This window comes from Cygnus olor, chromosome 9 (assembly GCF_009769625.2).
Source record: "Cygnus olor isolate bCygOlo1 chromosome 9, bCygOlo1.pri.v2, whole genome shotgun sequence".
Classification (NCBI taxonomy): domain Eukaryota; kingdom Metazoa; phylum Chordata; class Aves; order Anseriformes; family Anatidae; genus Cygnus; species Cygnus olor.
The window spans coordinates 10,257,472-10,277,641 of record NC_049177.1 but is presented as its reverse complement, the minus strand read 5'-3'; the positions used below and the strand labels follow the sequence as shown (position 1 = coordinate 10,277,641).

Sequence of the window (20,170 nt, the reverse complement as noted above, 5' to 3'; positions counted from 1 at the left end):
AAAACTTTCGTCTGTGTCAGTACCAAATGGAATCACAGCACGGCACAAGTCCTGTGAGACTGATTGCTGAGCCGCGTGAGGATGCTTGGTTCGAGGTGCTTGTGAAAAAACTGTGTGTTGCTGGGTGTGCCCCTGTCTGAGGTGTTAGCAGTGCCTGCAGCAGACAAGCAGCACGCACTTGTCTGAACAAGAAGGAGCTGCAGGCAGCCAGCAGGCAGAGGTAAAGATTAACCCAAGAATCAGCTAAATCAAAAAGCTTAGCTTCTACAGTATGGACCAAAGAAACAGCTATGCAGCTGGGAGCTGTAATAGTTCAGTTCCTCACTGGATCTCACCGGGGAAAAAAACAGAGCCTGTGCTTAATGAGGTATTTCTGATCCTCCCCATGTTCCCTTTCCCTGGCCTACACTAGAAGAATTTGCAAAGAAAACATTAGGTAAAGCTCCCACACTGCTTCTGTCTAGCAGCCCTCTCTTCCCCTCCCCTCTCTCACCCCATTACAAATTCCACACCAGCCTCATCTTACCAATTTTGCCCAGCTCCAATTTCAGACTTCCTTTCTGGCCCCTGGCAGTTGTCTTTGCATCTGCCATCTTCTTCCTCCTGCCCGGCAGGGACAGAAGCCTTTCTTACTTTACTTGGAGCTAGCTCCATGAGGTTCCAGCCCGGCTGCAAGAAAAAGTGGTGGGGATGCCAGATATACGAGTGCCATCCAAGACAGCAGCTGCTTGGAGCCCGATGGAGGCTCACGTTGAATCAAACTGGTACCCGCCCTTTGTCGCGATGGAGCGGTGTGCACCCGCGTCCTGCCCGAGACTGCAGGATCTCCTAGGTTAAAAGGGATGCCGAGCCTCCACCTGTCGGAGGCAGCCAGAGGAACGTGGGAGTGTAGGGATCGTCACCAACTTGGGGTCCTGTGAAAACGAGTGTCGTCCCAGCCCAGATGCCTATCGGATTTACAGTGACACCTACACCTCTTTGCTGCCTTCCAACATTCATTGCAGAAGACAAATAGGCACGCAATCATTTCCTTCATTTCATCACATGTAGTCAGATTGCTGCTTACAGTGTGATACCAGACCACTTGTGTCTTTGATTAGTCACTCCCCAGGGCAAACTGTATTTAAAATAAGGAATCCTGATAGAATAGAAGGTGCCCCACCTTTTTAAAAAGAAGGTTTAGTTGTATAACTAGCGACTGGTCTTCATTTCTTGGCTGGTAACTTCCTCCTTTCACCACACCTACGTTACTGGCAGAAAAAGAGAGCAAACTGCTGTCAGAGACAGCAAGTACATGCCAAAGAAACTGTGGGATCCTTAAAATCTTCTACCTGTAGAAGTTTCATGTGGGAGTCCATATGCTGAGGCTGTGTGTTGTGTTCATCTACCTTTCATACGGGGTGAAAACAGGTAGGAAATCAACCATTTTTAATGTTTGGGTTTTTTTGTCAAATATAACCCTTTCTCTGCTTTGCGGATACGTGAATGTATCTGTCCTTTGCATTATAAAGTTACTGCGCACAATTTTTCACTACTATTAGTTATTTGGCAAAGCAAACTATCCTGGTTTCATGAATGTAGTCAGATGTAAGAGTTCCAAACGTAAAACCAGAAGTTATTTTTATTATCTTTTCTTCACTTTGCAAACATTTTTCTTACATAAGTACTATCCATCGACACTGAAAATGCCATTTGAAATCTTTAGAGAAGAATGATTTCTTTTCAGCAGTGTCTTACATGACAGACGCAAAGGATGAATTAGCATTTATGAACACTAAACTTCACTTGATATCCTCATAGCCCCATCAAGAATCAACCTGTATAATAATAAACAAATGTACTGCCTTCTGTTAGCATACACATGGGAGCAAGTTGCTCGGTTAGTGAAGCTATAGCTTTCTGCTTTGTATGGAAAACAAACAGGATTAAAAAAAAACAGAGTATTCTTTTAAAAACCAGCTCATATTTCATCAGGTTCCCTGGAGTAATCTTGGGGGGTCTCGTTTTACTTATTTTGAAGGATACGCTGTAGGCAATGTAGTAATAAGAGGGAAAAGAGAATTGTGTGAAAAAGCACCAAGGAAACCCAGCAAGATACTGAAGACCATTTTAAGAGGTGGAGGGCACACCCTCTGCGTGGAAAGTGGTGGTGTGTAAAATGCTGCTCAGTATTTTCAGTATTTCCAGCATTATCTCAGTAATGCTGCTGAGATAGGCTGTGTGGTAGTGCTTAAAGCTGAAGACTTCAGTACTGATGCATGACTGGTCTTTTGAAACAAATGGTAAAGCCCAGGCAATGTGACGGGGGTTTGAAAGTCAGGGAAGCTGCAGAGAGGCCCAGAAGCAGCAACACACCTGGATGAGGTCTGCAGAAGTGCTGAGCCGGTAAGCGGCCCCCTTCGTGCACTCTGTGTGGCAATATACTGTCACAAGGATCACAGCTAGGAAAAGTACAATTCTGACCGAATCACCACTGACCCAAAGATGTGAAAGCCTTTTGGAACTTCACTTTGCAAGAGGACAAACTGGTGGAGTTAAATAATAATAATAATAATAATAAATCGGTATTCTATTTGTGCAGAAGGCCTCAAGATGCCAGTCCCAAAATAGCACTATTGTAAACCCCGCCTGTCCATAGGCTGAACATCCAGGACAAAAGGAAGACAAAGTCTCCAAACACCATCTGCAAGGGAGCACAAGCCTTACGTAGCACTGCCTGCAGTAAATGCCACGGGGTCTGCCTGGCACCCTTCTCATGACTGCAAAACTCCCACCTGCACTTGGTCTCCAAAAAAAACCAGATCTGCTGAAGGTGTCCCTCCTGCTGCAAAAGCGCCTGGGAGGCTGATCTCATGCTCAAGACAAAAGATGTCCAGCTCCCACACAGGAACAGCAGTTTATCATGTTGGCATACCCCCTGCTATAGGTCCCAAGGCATCAGAGCACCTTGCCCAGGAAAGCAGCATTTGCCATCCTGTTTTACACACAGGGAAACCGAGCAAAGGGAGAAAAAGGAATTGCCTGAGGCTGTCCAGCAAGCTAATGGCCAGGAAGCAAGTTAATGGGATGCTGGGTTAATTGCCAGCATTTATTCACCTTTCCTGGGGAGAAGGGGTCTGCTGGACACGGGTTAAGCACAGTATGAGGATGTGAGTTTCCACCGCCCTCATTTAGAGTTAATCACAGTAAGCCTCTTGCCCCATCAGAGAAATCACGTCAGTTTCAAAGACACTTCCAGCCATTTGGGTAGGATTCTCCGTGCTTATTGGAAGAAGAGCAAAGCCAGGACAACCGGCTGCCCTCGTGTAGCAGCTTTTGTAACACATGGTGGATGATTCGGGGATATGCACCAGCCTGCCAAAGAGAAGCTGGCAGGTCTTCCCCCACGATTAGCATGGATCTGATTTTGTTAATCACGTTAGAGCAAATTTAACAGACTCGGTGCAGATATAGCATGGCTTTTTAAACGCTTCCTGTATTAGGTATTAGCAAATGCTGATCAGCTCTTTAAAAGCTTTTCTTTACCAGAAGGTTTGGGCTGCTCTGGTGACAACACAGTGTTCCCCTGGGCAAGTCTCAGCACAACATGGGAGACATAGGAACAAATTAAGCAATCAGTGCAGTCTTGTACCATGTAGAAATAATTCTTGTCCAGCATTTCTGCCTGCATTACTACAGCCTCAGTGGCAGTAAAGATGATTAACAATACAACAATACTATACGAGAACCAAAACAGTATTTAGTTATTAATAACTATTTAAAAAAATAAATATATATTTTTCTTTGATGCTGCAGTAGCACCTAGAGGACAGTTGCTGATTATCACTGTATATGCTGCTGTGTATCAGCAAAAAATGATAATTTTTCTCTGCTCGTTACTTTGAGACCTCCAGATGAGCAGTCTTAGGGGAGAACTCTGGCTGCTGTTTCTCTGGAGTATTTTGGCACTGTAAAAAAGCGGCAAGAGCAAATGGACCAGGAGAGAAGCACCTGGCTCGCCTTTACCTTGCAAGCATGGCCCATCCTGTTGCCAGGAGCCCCGACCGAAGCGTTACAGAGGCAGAGCACCCTCAGTTCAGAGGCCACTGATTTCAACTGAAATTCATTGGCCCTGGCTGAGTTCATTTCCCAACGCTCCAGTCCCACTATTCATATTTTACCACAGGCTTTACACAGGAAGGACTCCGTGGATTTCAAATGTTAAAATTTATTTCTGAATTTATAGTAGTAATTTAAAATATCCAGTTGGAGATAACTGCAACATCCTCTTAGCCTATTAACTTTTATTTCTGGAGCTCCTGGGGCTTCTTCAAAGTAATTAGCAGAACTATGGCAACTGAGCAGATTATTTTATGTGCTGGGCACACAGCATTTATATCACTCTCATGCTTCTATTTCCATAGGAGGAAAAGAGAGAAAGTTTATTGTGGAAATGGTGAGAGATTCATCATTTAGGAATTAAAATGCACGGAGTACTGGACACCTGCTAGAGTACAACTGGCTCAAAGCTGCAGGTTTTCTAAACCTCTTCTACCCTACTGCACAGCCCTTTTAAGCAGCAAAAATCCAGAAGATCCCTCTTGCAACTGCAGCCTGAACAATTATTGCAGCCCAGGCTGTGTTCGCGAGAAACACTCTCTCCCACAAGGTTCTTCAATAAAAACAAGGGGCTGGGGGAAAAGACCTGTGAGCCAGAAAGAGCCAGAAAGAAGCTACAAAACCTGGGAAGGCCTTCAGCAGCAGCATCTGTCTGGAGACTGTTATTCCTTTCCCTGGCAGTGCCCTGCTGGAGATTGTATTGGACTCTGAAGGCTCAGCTGGTGGTCTGCTGGAAAAGCAATGAACAAAGACAGGCTTTCAAACAGCAGAGACTGTCCTGAAAAGCAGCACTTACAGAAAATTCAGGAACTCTCCAGCTGTGTAGAAAGCAGTATCAGTACCTTATCTTATGCAAAGTGTGTCCCATTTCACAGTGTGAAATAGCAGGCTGCATCTGCAAATACCAGCGAAGCACTGAGCTGTCCCTCACAACAGCAAGATCCCGTGAAGCTTGTCAGCTCCAGCCTGGAGCTGTGAACAACCTGATCTAATGGGAGGTGTCCCTGCCCGCAGCAGGGCGCTTGGAAATAGGTGGTCTTTAAGGACCCTTCCACCCCAAACCATTCTATGATAACAAAATATGAGGATAATTCTTTACCCTAGAACCGGCCCAGGGCATCTGAGCATGCTCTGAAACCAATACAGCAATCATCCGAGGTGCCATTGTCTAATACCTTCCTCACCCTAACGAGATTTTTGGAGAGCCCATGCTGCTCGTGGAAGCAGGACTGGGCCGTTTCAGGGAGCACCGCTCCTAGCAGGTACGCTTGCTGCCTTTGATCCAACATGGCACGAAAACCATGTGGAGAGGCAAACCCACAAGGCAAGCCCTTTGGTGCTAACCTCAGGATTGCCACACTGTGCTCGTTTCAGATCCCGGGGAGACATGTCCTGCGTTCACAGCTCTCAGCTTCAGCAACGCTTTGATAGGGACCGACCTGAAAGTGAAGCTAATGCTGTACACCAGGCAGAACCCAGACTGTGCTGAAGAGCTCAATTCTACAGCCTCCAAGTATCTCGATCTGACCAAGAAAACCACCTTCATTATCCACGGGTACCGGCCCACAGGCTCTGCCCCGGTCTGGATCCCTGGCTTGGTGCATCTCCTGCTTTCTGAGGAAGCTATGAACATCATCGTTGTGGACTGGAACCGGGGAGCAACAACCGTCATCTACAGCACAGCTTCCAGAAACAGCAAGAAAGTTGCTGAGATTCTGAAGAAACTTATTGATGAAATGTTGGTAAGTTGAATGTTCACACTATGATATAGTTGTTAATATGTAAAGGGCAGAAAGGAAGTGTTTAAAAACAGCAGCATGTCTGGGAAAAGAACCTCCTAAAAAGGAATGCATTCATTTTTTGGAAGTGTAGCTACACGGCAGTGCCAAATTCTGCACTTGGACTCGGTACGATGGCATTTCGCTGCAGTATTCAGTTCACACTCCAAGTCCCTACATTTCTGGATACAAAACCCCACAGATCTGTTTTCCTGTCCATACAAACTCTATTTCCACCTTCTGGATGTCCAAAGCCAGCGTATGGGGATCAGCTACAGCTTGCAGCTCCTGCAAGGCGCTGCACAGGCACAGGCAGCTATGACACTGGGCCTTCAGGATCTTTCTATCTGCTAACGCCTTCCAGGAACAACATGAGGGCAACTGGAGTTGTATTCAGGGGATCCATGAATAATTGTTCCTGTCCAGCCTGCAGTCACAGCCCCAGGAAGATACAACCATTGCCTGCGCTTTCTCTTCACAGCTCCCACATAGAGGCCTCACATACAAGTGCCGGTTGCGCTTTGGGGCTATCAAAAGGGAGAATATTTGCATGGAGTGGAACACACCACTGGAAAATGTGGGGGAAGTAGGGAGAGGCGTTTGCATTCCTCCTCCTGATGTTTTTAAGCCTTTAACATGCCCAACACCTGTGACCGTGGGTATTCTTAAATCCCAGATTGCCGGAGCATCACTTGACTCCATTCACATGGTAGGAGTAAGCCTGGGAGCACACATCTCCGGCTTCGTGGGACAGATGTTTGATGGTAAACTCGGCAGAATCACAGGTAACCCTTCCCCTGGCAGCCCTTCGCTCTGGGTAGAGCTGCTCGCCGCGAGCCGAGCACTGAGGTGACGCCATGGCGGTTTTTCACTGCAGGCCTTGACCCAGCAGGCCCCCTGTACAGAGGGCAGCCGCCCGGCGAGAGGTTGGACCCCACCGATGCGCAGTTTGTCGATGTTATCCACTCGGACACCGACGGTACGCAACACCTCTCCTCACTGCTGCAGGGAAACCCAGAGAGCGATGGGCAGCGTGGGAAGGCAGGGGTTGCGGCAGGCGGCTCTGCCGGGGCGATCCCCGCTCTGTTAGCCCATCCCTCCCAGTGCAGGGGTGCTGGGAAGGGCTCTGCGGTCCTGTGCTGCCCACGCTGTGCTTGGCACACCCTCGGGAGCTGCACTTTTACTTGCAGTTCAAGGCATGCTGCTGTTTCACAGCAGGTATGGCCTCATGGCCCACGAAGTACAAGGACCTGGGCACCAGTGCAGGAGGGTGCATCCTCCGGGCCGAATCCAGCGTCTCCCTCAGCCCTCTCCTTTCCCAGCCTTTCCCACAAGCAAGCATCCTAGAGCTGAAAAACTATTGTTTTTTTCCAGTTAGTTTCTCACGTTTCCTTCTTCTGTGCTCTACGATTTAATATTGCCTCCCCTGATGCTTTCTTTGGCCAGGACTCGGCTACGCGGACACCCTGGGCCACATAGACTTCTACCCCAACGGCGGGACCGACCAGCCCGGCTGTCCACTGACAATATTTTCTGGTAACTAATTCTGCCTGGAATTGCACACACACTGACAAAATGTTTCCAATCAGGAAGGAGGAGAAGGCCGCAGAAACATCATCAGTGCTAGAAAATACGCGAAAACCATTTTCTGGGAAAGCCATGAAAGCAATCTCCTCCCAGCACTGCTGCAGCATACTAATGTAACGGGAGCTTAGCTGATGCGCACCAGGCAGGCGTTTCAGTCAGGGGTGTCACGAATGCAGGTGGGATCAATTTTCCATGCAAAAACTCATCAGGTGAATTTGTGCCCTCATTTTGTAACTATGTTTAGAAAAGAGAGAGGGTTTTTTTTATTATTATTTAGTCGCTTAAAATACACACAAAACCCCAAGGACTAGCTAGCAATGACAAGAACTGTTCAGAAAACAGGTTCAAGAGGAGCACAGCATGGACTGCTAGACGGAATCCAGTGAGCTTTCCTTGGCAGCCTGGCAGGTAGAGCCCTAGCCTTGAACACAAGGAAACTTTTTTTCCTCCTCAGCTCAGCAGCAGAACGGGTTTTGACAATGCTGGGTGACAAAATGGCAAGGTCTTGTGCAAAAGAAATGCAATACCTACCTGTTGTGTCAGCTCAGAGGGAAGAGGAAAACACCTGAGATGGGGCAGGCTCTATAGCTGGCTCCTCTGGAACTACAGTGACAGCACCAGCAGGTATGTTGTTAAAAATAAAAAATAAAAAAAAAAAAGGACAAGAAGGAAAGGAGACACTGACAGAGCTGAGTGCACTCAAAGAGAAGCTGGTGCCCACTTACTGCTCTGCCACAGCCCAGTGCTTCCCAATTCAAGCTGCTGCATTCGGACTGGTCAATGACTGTCTGCTGGCGTGTCCTTTTTCACTAGTGCCTTAATGCTGACTTCTTGAAGCATGAGGACCAGTAATGAAATATTTCTTTTCTGTATAATTAAGGAATGCAGTATTTTAAATGTGACCACCAGAGGTCTGTTTTCCTGTTCATGTCATCCCTGAAAAAGAGCTGCAATATTACGGCATACCCGTGTGACTCGTACAGAAGCTACAGGAATGGCAAATGTACCAGCTGCGAAACTTTTCAGCCTATGCCATGCCCCATCCTAGGTAAGGATCCGGGGAATGTAAATACTTCGGGGCTACACATGCCTGACATAGCTGCCTATCATTACTCTAACTTTTACTCCACCTGTGTGAGTGGAACAAATGTTTTGCTAAAGGACTAACAGACCGTAGGGTGCTTTGTAAGAGTATGTGCATTCTGCTAGTTTTGGGGGGTGATCCCTCCTTGACTGCTGCAGAGGGACAAGCCTCTGCTGCAAGCAAGAGGCCGAAGAGACTTCCCTGCGCTTTGTAGAAACACATCATGTTATGATCTACAACAGGAATCCACATGTACAGGATCCAGAACTAGAAAAGCCAAAACAAGTCTTGGGATCTTTACACAAGAGACACAGCAGCAATGAATTAAAGCCCATTAGCTGCAGTTTGAGGGGCAGGGGCATGTTCTTGCTAAAATATAATCTTTTCTAAGAAACTTTAAGCACCCCAAACCCCTCTTGACCACCACAGGAATGGCAGGGAGGGGTGGACAAAGCGTATTCCACTTTTCTGTAAGCGCCCCCCCGGCCTGGAGGCAACAGCCCAGCTTCAGGCTGCCACTTCTGAAATTTTGATGCTAAAAAACCTGATGCTTCCAGAAATTACCTTGTAGAGCTGAGAGGTTATTTTCATTCCGTGCTGTAAGACCTTTCTAGACCATGGACATCCGATGTGAAAAAAGACTGATCTGAAAATAGGTGCCAAACAGTAACCAGGTATATTTTGACCCACAGTTGGTTTTAGTTACAGAAGTAAAATTAAGACCTCAAATAAGTCTATGGAGCATAGGAGCATGCATCACAGTGCTGCCTTGCAGCTGAACCGTGATACAGTATTTCTTAAATATTTGCCTTGTTATTTTCAGCAATTTAATTGCTTATATACCTGTGCAGTAACCCTCTGTTTCATTTTTAAACTGTCATCTACAGGCTATTATGCCCACAAGTGGAAAAGCTATTTAACACAACAGAGCCATCCAGTGACAAACATGTTTTTTGATACAGCGGACAAAGAGCCATTTTGTAGTAAGCGACTAAGATTTCTGAAATGATTTTTCTTTGTGTATTGCCTCCTTCAGCAGCAGCCGAGCAGAGATGGTTGGTTGCTATCAGCATTGTACCCGGCACTTCAGAAACAAAGCCAGTGCTGCAGGATAGAGTTGTGTCCACCTGCAGTCCTGCCATTATATTCCCTAACTGCAAACATACTTGTTGCTGTGAAAGACGAGAGCTCGCTAGCTAGAGATGTGCAAGAGCAGGCTCGTCTTGCTTACAGGGCTAGGAAATTTGTTGGGAATGTGTGAACGAAGCTTAAAAGTGTGGTTGTTTCAAAACAGCCTGCCGCTCTTTCATGCTTGCATGATAAGAGGTGTGTGTGGGAACGGTGAGAGGCAAAGACATGCTCCCAGCTAAACCAGCAAATAAAGCTGCCCTGGACAAAAGGGATGGGCAGAGGGAAAGGGCAAGGGGGAATCAGTGAAAATCAGGGTTTCTTCTCACCCGTGATGATCACCAGCACACAAACCCGTGGGCACGGACGTCAGCAGGCAAACTTGGTGAGTTACAGATCAGAGTCAAGAACGGACAATTCTGCCCCACGGCAAAGGGATCCAAAGAAGGGACAGAGAAGAGAAATGAAGGATGCTGAGAACAGAAACAGAGGGGATCATGCTCTGTCAGGGAGACAGGGACAAAAGAAAGAAAACACAATTTGCAAATGGACGGGGAAGGCGGGGAGTGAGAGGCGGTGCGATGAAAGCCATGACACCGGTGTAAGCCTAGCTCTAGTGCCTCTCCTGGGGCTTTCCCACACCCATATCCACCCACACCACATCCCATGGCTCTGAGCATTTGTTACACATCCCCGAAGGACGAAGGCAAGCAGGGAGGAGAAAGGTCCTAGAGCCAAATGGGACAGGCTGTATCGGACGAGCACGGCATGGGGCAGAGTCTAACTGCGTGCTCTCTCTCTCACCTCGCAGTTTACCACTACTTTGTGGACATCATTACGTGGAACAAAGACACCAGGAGAGGCACCTTCAGCGTGGTGTTAGCTGATGATGCTGGGCAGAAGGCAGAATCTAAAGTTAATCCGTAAGTCTCCCTGATCTGATGATCCACAAATGTTAGCAAATGACTCAGTACAACTGGATCTGGGAGGAAGCAAGACATCCTCCTTCAGTTTTTGCTGATGCTCGACAGCACACAGGCCTTGGGCCTTGCCTGGCCTGAGGTGATTTCCACAGGCTCTCCGGTGCACACCACCGCCAGCCTAGCCCTTTGATTTGGGCCCTCTGTAGTCAACCTGAGGATGGCCATGAGCTATCTCAGCAATCCCATGGCTGTCCTGGTCCTCCACAAGAGCAGGAGGAAAAACTCATCTCCTCTCCAGGGAGAGCTCCACATTCCAACTCTGGGTGCCCAGGACAGTGGGGATCAGATCGCTGTGTCCCCAAGTAACTGAGTACAAAAGTGGCTGAGCAGGTTGAAACCTAGAGACCTGAACGCGTACCCACTTCCCGAAAGCCTGAAACCAGTCATAAGCTCAGTCCTCCTCCCCCAGCACTGTGTCTAATATTACACCGAAAGTATTAAAATCGTGCTATTCCCTTGGTGACTCCCTGACACCTTGTCCACTTTGTCTTTAGAGAAGCTGCAGCCTTTCAGCAGTACAACCAAATCAGTTTGCTAATTGGATTCGACCAGGATTTTGAAAATGTAAAAAGAATTTCCTTGACATTTTCCACGGGATCTGTCATCAGCCCGAAATACAAACTCAGGATTCTCCAAATGAGGTTCCGGTCACTTACAAACCCAGAAAGGTAAGCACTGCTTTACAAACCATTCCTGTTGCAAACTGGACACAACTGAATGAATCTCACAGATTCTTGGCCTGGCAAGTTCATCTGCAAGAATTACATTTATTTCACATTTAACAATTCTTGTGCACATATCTGGGGAATAAATTCTGCCTTGCACACATGCACACAACTCCCTGAATACCTACTTGACCACAGAGGTTATCTTACTGCATTGAAAATACAATGTGTGGTCTGATTTCAACGTGGTCTGACATTTTCACCTTTGGTCAGGATCATGACCTTTGTGTAGCTACAGAGAACCTGCCGAGGCCTGAACTCAGGACTGAAAGCAAATGTGACTCTCGGGGAAACATAGATATGCAGTCCCAAATACACATTTTATATCACAGTCAATTTCTATGTCGAGTCAAGTAGGAAGATTCATTTACTCCTGGAATCCCAGTGACTGGGAGCTGCTGACCATCATGCCCCAAAGCACTCATCTTGTTAACCTCCACCTGCTCTGCAGTCAAAGTGAAGCCCTTAAACTTCCCTCATTTTTAGGGCACCTTTGAGGGAGGCAATCTGTCTGAGTCCACTGAGCACAGAATCTCTTAGGCTGAGCCTGTGGTACGAGGACAGTGTGTGGACATCAGGCCATACGTGCTTTAAACTTGGTTTCAAAAAAGGATCGCGTATCGCAGAGGGAAAAGGGTGGAGCAAAAGAAGACAGCTGCAGAATATGTTTCTTTGCAGTTCATGAAATGCTACCCTTAGTCTTGGAATATGGAAAAGAATGTGCATGCCTAATAGTCAGTCCTGCAACTCCCCCTTGCTGGCACTCCCTTTCTCCTGTCCTGTGTCCCCACAGTCACTTCCAGCCCCAGATCCACATTCAGTCTTTTAAAAAGGAGATCTAGATGCCCAGATGTTTCATCAGAGGCTGCCCACTCGCCCCTTTGAGGGGCTGCCACAGGCCACAAGTAGTTGCATGACTCTTGAGACCATTAAGTAATCTGTGACTGCCAAAGGGAGGGATGTCCTGCCCTCTCCTTTCCTTGCTGCTCAGAGGGCCCCAGGTGGGAGCACAAATATGTTCCTTTCTTTTTTGTCTGGTCCTAGCATTTTCCTCTCTTTTTCGGCTGGGCTTTTTCTAAGCCTGGTCGCAGCTCAGCGTGGCAGCACAGCCCCTAACGCTGGCACCAGGGAATCGGCAGGAACATGCAGGTGGCAGGCGGAGGCAGGCAGGACACCCCGTGTGGTGGCCACACAAGTGCAGAGGGGCTGAAATGGAGCCCTGAACCCGGGCAGCCGATACTGCAGCGACGGCTGGTGCGGTGGTTTCTTTATTCACACAAGGCAAAGCAAAGGATAACATACAACAAAATGAAAATACATTCAAAGTATCCCTGATCTCCGTAACGTTTGAACTGCACCTCACTTTAGGAGCCTTCCCGTCGTCTTGATAACGTTACTTACCTTACATAAGTAAATACACACTGGGAGACTTGGCTGGGGAAACGGCACGAAAAGGGCAGATTTTTCACTTTGGGCTGTCTTTCCGCAGACCGCAGCTGTGCAGGTACGACCTCGTCCTGACGGAGAACACCAAGAAAACCTTCCGGCCCATCCCGTGCCAGGCCAGGCGCTGAGACCCGAAGGCGAGGCAGCGGCAGGCCGCCCGCACCCACGGCCACCCCGGGGACCTCTGGGGGGACCAAAGAAGGGCGCAACTCGCGTCTTTCGTGCCAATACAAACGTTTATTGACCAGCCTGCCGCAACGTTAACAAGTGACATACACCCTCCGTGCAGGCGGCGGCGCCCCAACAGCCTTAAACCGAGGGCCCGCCCGGCTCCCTCCCCTCAGCACCTCCCCTCAGCGCCGCCCCGGGGCCCGGCGCCTGCGCGGGCCGTGACGGGCCGGTCCCGGCGGTGCGTCCCGGGGCTGTCCCCGGGCCGGCAGCGGGATGTGGCGGCGCCTGGCCGCGCTGCTCCTCGTCTTCGCGGCCGCCACGGCCGGGCTGTCGCTGCTGTCGGCGCGGCTGAGCGCGGGGAGCGCCCGCAGGTGGGTGCTGGCGCCCGGGGGGCCGGGCTGCGGGGCCCCGGGCTCGGCGGTGCCGGTGCTGCCCCGTGCTCTCCCCCCGCAGGCCGCTGCGGTTCCCGTCGGACCTGGAGGAGCTGCGGGAGCTGGCCGAGGCGCTGCGGGACTACGAGCGGGAGCACCGCGGCGCGGCGCTGGCGCTGTTCTGCGCCGCCTACCTCTACAAGCAGAGCTTCGCCATCCCCGGCTCCAGCCTCCTGGTAGGGCGGCGGCGCCTCCCGCGGCCCCCGGGCCCCGGGGGGGGGTCTCGGCCGCCTTCACCCCACGCCGTGTCCCCGCAGAACGTGCTGGCCGGGGCGCTCTTCGGGCCGTGGACCGGGCTGGCGCTGTGCTCCGCCCTGACCTCCCTGGGAGCCACCTGCTGCTACCTCCTGTCCGGCGCCTTTGGGAAGCGCTTCGTCGTCTACTGCTTCCCCGACAAAGTGGCCCTGCTGCAAGGAAAGGTGAGCGGCCGTGGTGCCGCAGGAGGCCCTTCTGCTTGGGGCCGCTTTTTGGGTGGCTTGGTAAAAAGCCATGCGTGCGAGGGGCGCGTCAGGTCGGTCAGGGGCCTCGGCAGTGTAAGCGAGACTGCTCCCTTGGGATCGGGCCTGTCTGCAGAGGGGATCTGTGGAAAATGCCAGATCCCAAGGAAAATGAGATGTAAAACAAGAGGCTGACTGGCAAGGCCCCATGTTCCAGAACTGCCTCTGTCAACCCTGTGCTCTGTCGTACAGCCGGGGGAGGTTCTGCTGGCATCTGCCTGATCTCTCGTTCAGGTTAGATCCCATTTTCACCTCTTGTGTGAAAGGGGGTGGCTCACCACTGGGCTCCCAGACACCCACGTACGTCCCGGGCATACATGAAGTTGCCACTTTTCATCATTTCCACACTGATGTTCTGTTATGGAATGGTGGAGGAGAAAAAAACAAAACTTACATTCACTTCAGTGGTGTGGTAACTCACATGTTACTGCTAAGTAACAGAAATAATCTGGAGCGTTTCTCTTGGCAGGTAGAAGAGAACAGGAGCTGCTTGTTTTTCTTCCTGTTGTTCCTCAGGCTGTTCCCCATGACACCGAACTGGTTTCTGAATCTCTCAGCCCCCATCTTAAACATCCCTGTGTCCCAGTTCTTCTTCTCCGTTCTCATCGGTAAGGTCAGGGGAGCCCGAGGGGACAGCGTGACGCTGCCTCCCTCCTCGTCACTGAGCCCTGGGAAGCAACCGAGGGCTGGGGAAGGTGGAGTAGCAGGGCCATGGCTGTGACTCTGTCCCATTTACCTGTTTGCCTTCGTGCTGCTCATCTTAGGGCATTGAGCAAGTGCGTGTACAGTTATGTATTGCCCTGCTCTGTTACTGTCTGGCCTTGGGCAAGGATGTAATTGGAGCTAAGTTTGCACCCTTGCATGGAGGCAAGGGGGATGCTAACTGGCTTATTTGCTCTGACTCTTCCAGGTCTTACACCCTATAACTTCATCTGCGTACAGACAGGAGCCATTCTGTCACAAATCAACTCTCTGGATGCCATTTTCTCCTGGGACACACTGCTCAAACTGCTTGCGATGGCTGTGGCAGCACTGATACCAGGGACCCTTATCAAGAAATACAGCAAGAAACACTTGAAGCTGGATGAAGACAAGCATGCTCTGTTACTCAATGGCAAGAAGAGCATGTGATGGCTCACACCCCAGATGTTGGGGAACTGTTTCACAAAAGATGTGGGTCTTTGCCCGTGCGGGTAATGTTCTGCATGCTCTGTGCCCATGTGGACCAAGGACAACTGCAGTTTTTACTGTTCTTCTCATCTAAGAGGAGGTATAATCTTGTTTTTAATCAGTGTTTTACTGTGCATGTATCTGCACTGAAAATTCTCTATAATGAAACTTTGTGAACACTTGAGGTAAATTGCCTGTGTCCTTTAAGTCAGGCTGTGTCTGCAGCGTGCCTGAGGGTGTTGCCAGCCTCTTGCAAATGTATTAGTGAAGGGAGGGTGAGGGGTTGGAAATGGGGAGTATTAGCATCCTTGGAGGAAGGCCAGCAGTTCCTGCTGGCCCTTGAACAGAGAGGCCAAGCGCCACACTCCTGTGGCCTCCCTGCCATCCCGAGTCACAGGCTTCCCCTGGGCTGCTGTGCTTCCCACAACGTCCAGCTCTGGCTGCAGCTTTGCCCTTGGTGCAGCGGGCACGACTGATGGGGCAGAGAGCTGCTGCCCGCAGCAGTGTTTCTGTCCAGCCTCAGCCCTCCTTGTCTGGAGGCAACTATGAGGCCCCACCGCACAGAGCTGCATTGAGCTGCAACAGCAGAAGCCTTGGCTGTTTTTCACTGCCATTCTAACAGCAGCAGTTCCCAGCCTGGGCTGTGTTCCTTCCTCCCCCAGCCCTCTCCCCACCCATACCTATTCAGTAGTTTTAATTTATGACAAAAACAGCGCTTAATGTGCTGTGAAGTGCAGAGATACAAGTAGCAAGTTGAGAAAAATAGTGTTGAGGGGTCAGTGGTTTGTCCCAGCACCTTCAACAGGAGAGCTTTCATCCCTGCAGAACTCTTCCTGTCACTCAGATGGTAAGTGCTGGCTGCAGGGAAAACAGCCGGGTTTTGGGGACAGCCAGAAGTTGCCTGGATGTGTCGGGCCCGTCAGCTAGCTGCTCCCCACCCCCAAAAGTAGCCAGGGGTGGACTGGGGTAGGACAGCTAAGGGCAAAGTTCCCAGGATTCAGCTGCCCAGCTCACAGCAAAATCACTTGACAAGCAAAGGCCAACGTTCAAGGACACCTGGGTGATCGAAGATGATGTGTGTCCCACCAAGCCTCTGCCCTGGGACTTGGAATTCCCCATAGTTTCAGTTCACCTGGGGTTAGTGACAGGTAACTTAAAAACACTGCTTCCTAACATCTTGTTAATTGTCAGACTTCATGACTCTCCCAAAGTACATCACAGACCCTTCCCAAATCACCAGACCAGCCTGAGAAACATTGAAGTACACTGGCTTTTTATTCCATGCATTGTTTGCTTTGATAGTCATTCTTGTTTCCATCACTGTACACTGTTCAATACAAAAAAAATCAAGTTTGTATCAGGAATCCGCAGAGCAGGGAGGAGAGAGATGAACACTACTGGACAGGGCCAAGATGAAATGGTTACTTAACACGACACCGGGGAAGGCAACATTCAGCTCTGGGAGAAAATCTAGGCTAGTGTTCAGGAGCTGTCAGCAGCCACGAGAACTGCATCAGGGAAGTCAGGATGCTGAAAAGGGAACCCACAGTTTACTTCTGTCCCGCCAACGAGGCGTTACGGCGAGGAGGAAGCGGGCAGGTCTGTGCATCTCAGCCCCGTATGCTGCCAGGAGAGAAAGTGCAAGGAACCGCAGCAGAGGGACCCGCGCAGCAACACGTCTGCGCGCAGAGCTGGGCGAGTTTCACGAAGCAGTGCCAGCATAACCCTCGGCAGAACCGCTGCCCACACGCAGCTGAGAGCACGAGGTGTGCGCAGGGGAAGGCCGGGGGTCACGTTTACTCAAGGAAGGGGCAGCCCTAGGGGATAGCTGGATCTCTGCGTGCACATGTTACGTGCACAATCCCACACCACTAAATTCCCAGGCCCTGCCCTCCAGCTGGCTGAGCCGCCACCCGCAGCACCTCTCCCACACCACAACAGCAAAGCCACCTCTGGCCCCGCCGCCTCCTCATGCTGCTGGCCAAGAGAGAATATTTGGGTGGAAGAATGAGTGATGGGGAGAGGAAACCAGAAACAAACCAGAGAAGTTTCGCTCCCCTCCACCTTCTGCCTCTGCCCTGAGCTGAGTATTGCTGCAGCAGGAAGGGGAGAGCTGCTCGCTCCCTGTTCGCTTCAGCTGCCTTTTGGTCCTGCACTGGTGATCCACCACAGGGATCCACTGCTGGCCGCCCCGATCCTGCACCTGCTGCCCGCAGCAATCGCCCTCCTCTGCCTGTCCTTCTGGGTGCTCTTGCCAGAGGATCTCACGAAGGCCGGTTACTTTGCCATCAATACGGAGCCCCCCGTTCCCTGATCACCATTCCCCACCAGCTCAGGGACCACCAACGCGAGCAAATCGCGGCATCACCATGAGGAATATCACAGGGCCCGCGGGGCTGCCTGCACCCATCCCTCTCAGACCAGCCCCAGCAGGTTCTCGGCCCCAGCATAACAGCATCCCTGGAAATCACAGGAGGCAGCAACTACTGACAGCCACTGAGACCAGCTCTGCTCCCATCTCCCGCCGTGACCGGGGAGAAGGTAACGTCACACAAACAGATTACAATTGTGCTAGCAGTGAAGCCAACCTTCTGATCTACAGAAATGATAATAAATAATAAAATAACATCATAACTTAAGATCTGTGTGTAGTCCAGCTACGAAAATTTAAAAATATGGGATAATTTAACTCATACAATACTGCTCTCTGTATAAGACATTTTCCTTCATTTTGCCATGAGGCTATAAATTACCACAGTTAAATGCAAACCAATATTTTAACATAAAATGTAAACAAACAAAGCAACAGAAGTACCTGTCCATGGTCCATTCCTGCCGTTCACCTCAGGCTGGTGTGCCAGGCTGCAGGGCAGCACCCAGCAGCGTGGCCACGCGCGTGGCACGGCCGTGTCAGCCGGCACGCTACGAAGGGCAGAGTGAAAGCTCTTGTAAGGGGGCATCAACTAGGGGGTAGGGGGGATGGGGGAGGACGTGCTCTATCATTTTGTTCTCTTTAAATATTGATTTAGAAGAGTAGTGTTTGAAGGGAAGGCACTATGAGTTCTAATCAGAAAACAAATTTTCTCATCTGCCAATGCCTCGGCCTGTCACATACCAGTACTATCCTCACTTTCACCTGTCGAATTTCAGCTTGAAGGAGAAACAGAGGCCTCAGGGTACACCCGAGACACAGCTGTGCCACAGCCACCCTCGAGGTTCCCTGTGCAACCTGTTTTGCACAAGCCTGACATGAAGGGCAGGCAGCTGTTAATGCTTTCAGGAACATACAGTGAGGAAGGAGACAGAGCAGGGCTGATGCTCCTATCTAGGCCAGCGATTCCCGGTCTTCCCCCTCGACACACAGCTCTCTGCTGGTTATCGATGCTGTTGTAGGTGAGAGACTGCTTCTCCAAGTCCAGTACAGGCATCTCCAGTTTCCTCCCCAGAAGAGTGCTCGGGCTCTGCAGAATGTGCTTTCCACGATTTGCGAGTTCTTGCTTTTCCAACACTGATTTGATTGATTTCTTTAACTGACTGAGACAGGAGGTAAGAGGAGGAAGTAAACTGGGAAATGGCACACTGCGTCTGAAAGAGGCTTCCCTGCTCAACTGGAGATCGACACTGCCAGAGTGAAGCAAGGATGATGTTAAGAAGTGCTCTTATACCAATTCTTGAGAGGACGAGGTTAGAATACATTTGCAGGATCTCACAACAAAATGTTGATTAAAAAAGAAACTAAAAATCTTTAAAATAAAACCCACTATTACATTCCTGGGGATGTATTGACTCAGAAGACCCTGGATGTTAGCACCTCAGTACCAGTTTTCTCCAGGAACATGTCCACCTTCTGATTAAAAAATGACCCAGCTGGTTATACTGAATTCGCTTTGTTCACAGGTTACCTTATAGTAAGGTCTTTTTATGCTTCCTCATTTGATAAGACTGAGTGGTTTAGTTTTCTTGATCTGTTCTCCAATCTTCAGGGCCACATGGCCTGGTCCCCTGTGAAAGCAGCAAGAGAATCGCCCCGCATTTGTACACAAAGCTGTCCAGGCAGGACTCCCAGGATGTTTCTCTGTAATGTGCTTGCTTTCTGAACTTTTTTTTTTTGCAACGAGTCTCTGTGTCTATAAATACAATCCACTCTTTACAGTAAAAAGTGTTAAAATGTCAAAAAAATAAATATCCATGTTACAGTAACTAGATTATTCAATAAAATACATCCCTGCCATTCTTGATTGAAATGCTCAAAGAGAATTAATTTCATTTGGACATTTTCCAGAGATTCGGGTTATTGCAGATCACTCCTGGGGTGGGAAGGAGAAACATCTTCTCTTCCTGTAAAGTGTGATGAAGGGGAATGAAGTGGAATCTCAGGGAAATCAAAATGCCAGTATCAGGAAGCTTTGGGGGAGATCTGAATTACCAAGTAGCAGAGCTGCAGGGCTTATTGGTCCTGACTGTGGCATCAGAACACTCCCCTTCGGAAGAGTCACAGTCTGATTCTCCAAACTGTGCTGGGTTCTGCAAAGCAAAAGGAAAGGGCAATATTTGAGCAACATTCCTACCCTGCAGATCAACCACACCATCCCAATCTGCAACAAGAGGCAGGCAAAGGTCACCACCAGCCCAGAAGGACAAATCGACAACACAGAGGTGCAAACAGCACACAAGTGCACTACCAAAGGTCACTTCTCTCCCCCTCAGGGAGGGGAAACAGAAAAATATCTGGTCAGAGCACCATCATCACACACAGACAGAGGCATGAGCAAATGGTGCAGCAGGCTCTGCCCTTCCCCACCTGAACACTAGAAAGACAGTAAGAGAAAGGAAATTGTTCTGGCTTTGTCAGCTAGGCTGCCAACGGATAAGTTTGAAGCAGACACTTTATATCCCTTCCACTTCTCGTTTATGTCCTATATTTTATCCTATTTCATGCAACTGCAAATCCGATGGCCTCCCAGTTCTGCACTCATCTTGATCAGCAAATCATGTTCAGCTTTCTGTGTGCCACCTTCAACCCATCTATTCATCGGACCACGTGCAAGAAAGACTGGGTACCTAAACCATCT

General features: G+C 49.6%; 4 protein-coding genes across 11 annotated transcripts in view; 2 read left to right on the top strand and 2 right to left on the bottom strand.

Annotated features, from left to right (window-relative positions):
- CEP63 (centrosomal protein 63) overlaps nt 1–13,130 on the bottom strand; it is a 37,177-nt gene extending 24,047 nt beyond the window's left edge. Inside the window, exon 1 of one of the 2 annotated variants that reach the window (XM_040567170.1) lies at nt 12,785–13,130. The gene's annotated coding sequence lies outside the window, so the exon portion shown is untranslated. The remainder of the gene's footprint in view (nt 1–12,784) is intronic. The other variant, XM_040567168.1, reaches the window with a different exon arrangement.
- LIPH (lipase H) lies at nt 533–12,990 on the top strand. Its single transcript, XM_040567172.1, has 10 exons — nt 533–1,410; nt 5,473–5,840; nt 6,553–6,661; nt 6,754–6,855; nt 7,323–7,412; nt 8,344–8,511; nt 9,435–9,530; nt 10,487–10,598; nt 11,153–11,326; nt 12,873–12,990. The coding sequence occupies exons 1-10, from the start codon at nt 1,359–1,361 to the stop codon at nt 12,955–12,957; spliced, it is 1,356 nt and encodes a 451-aa protein (XP_040423106.1). The 5' UTR covers nt 533–1,358; the 3' UTR covers nt 12,958–12,990.
- Nucleotides 13,131–13,183: 53 nt separating the features above from the next.
- Nucleotides 13,184–15,282, top strand: TMEM41A (transmembrane protein 41A). 2 transcript variants are annotated; one of them, XM_040567174.1, is made up of 5 exons: nt 13,186–13,371; nt 13,454–13,607; nt 13,689–13,850; nt 14,398–14,536; nt 14,839–15,282. In XM_040567174.1, the coding sequence occupies exons 1-5, from the start codon at nt 13,274–13,276 to the stop codon at nt 15,057–15,059; spliced, it is 774 nt and encodes a 257-aa protein (XP_040423108.1). In that variant the 5' UTR covers nt 13,186–13,273; the 3' UTR covers nt 15,060–15,282. The 2 variants fall into 2 exon arrangements, with proteins under 2 accessions (XP_040423107.1, XP_040423108.1); XM_040567173.1 differs by having other exon boundaries at nt 13,184–13,371; nt 13,454–13,850.
- A 1,072-nt stretch (nt 15,283–16,354) lies between these two features.
- Nucleotides 16,355–20,170, bottom strand: part of MAP3K13 (mitogen-activated protein kinase kinase kinase 13) — a 74,628-nt gene continuing 70,812 nt past the window's right edge. For 5 of the 6 annotated variants that reach the window (XM_040567155.1, XM_040567158.1, XM_040567159.1 and 2 more), the window contains 2 exons: nt 19,525–19,622; nt 16,355–19,436 (listed from right to left, as the gene is read on the bottom strand). In XM_040567155.1, coding sequence (XP_040423089.1) covers nt 19,400–19,436; nt 19,525–19,622 — 135 coding nt within the window. In that variant the 3' untranslated portion in view covers nt 16,355–19,399. Of the gene's footprint in view, nt 19,623–20,170 lie in introns of all 6 variants that reach the window. The other variant, XM_040567160.1, reaches the window with a different exon arrangement.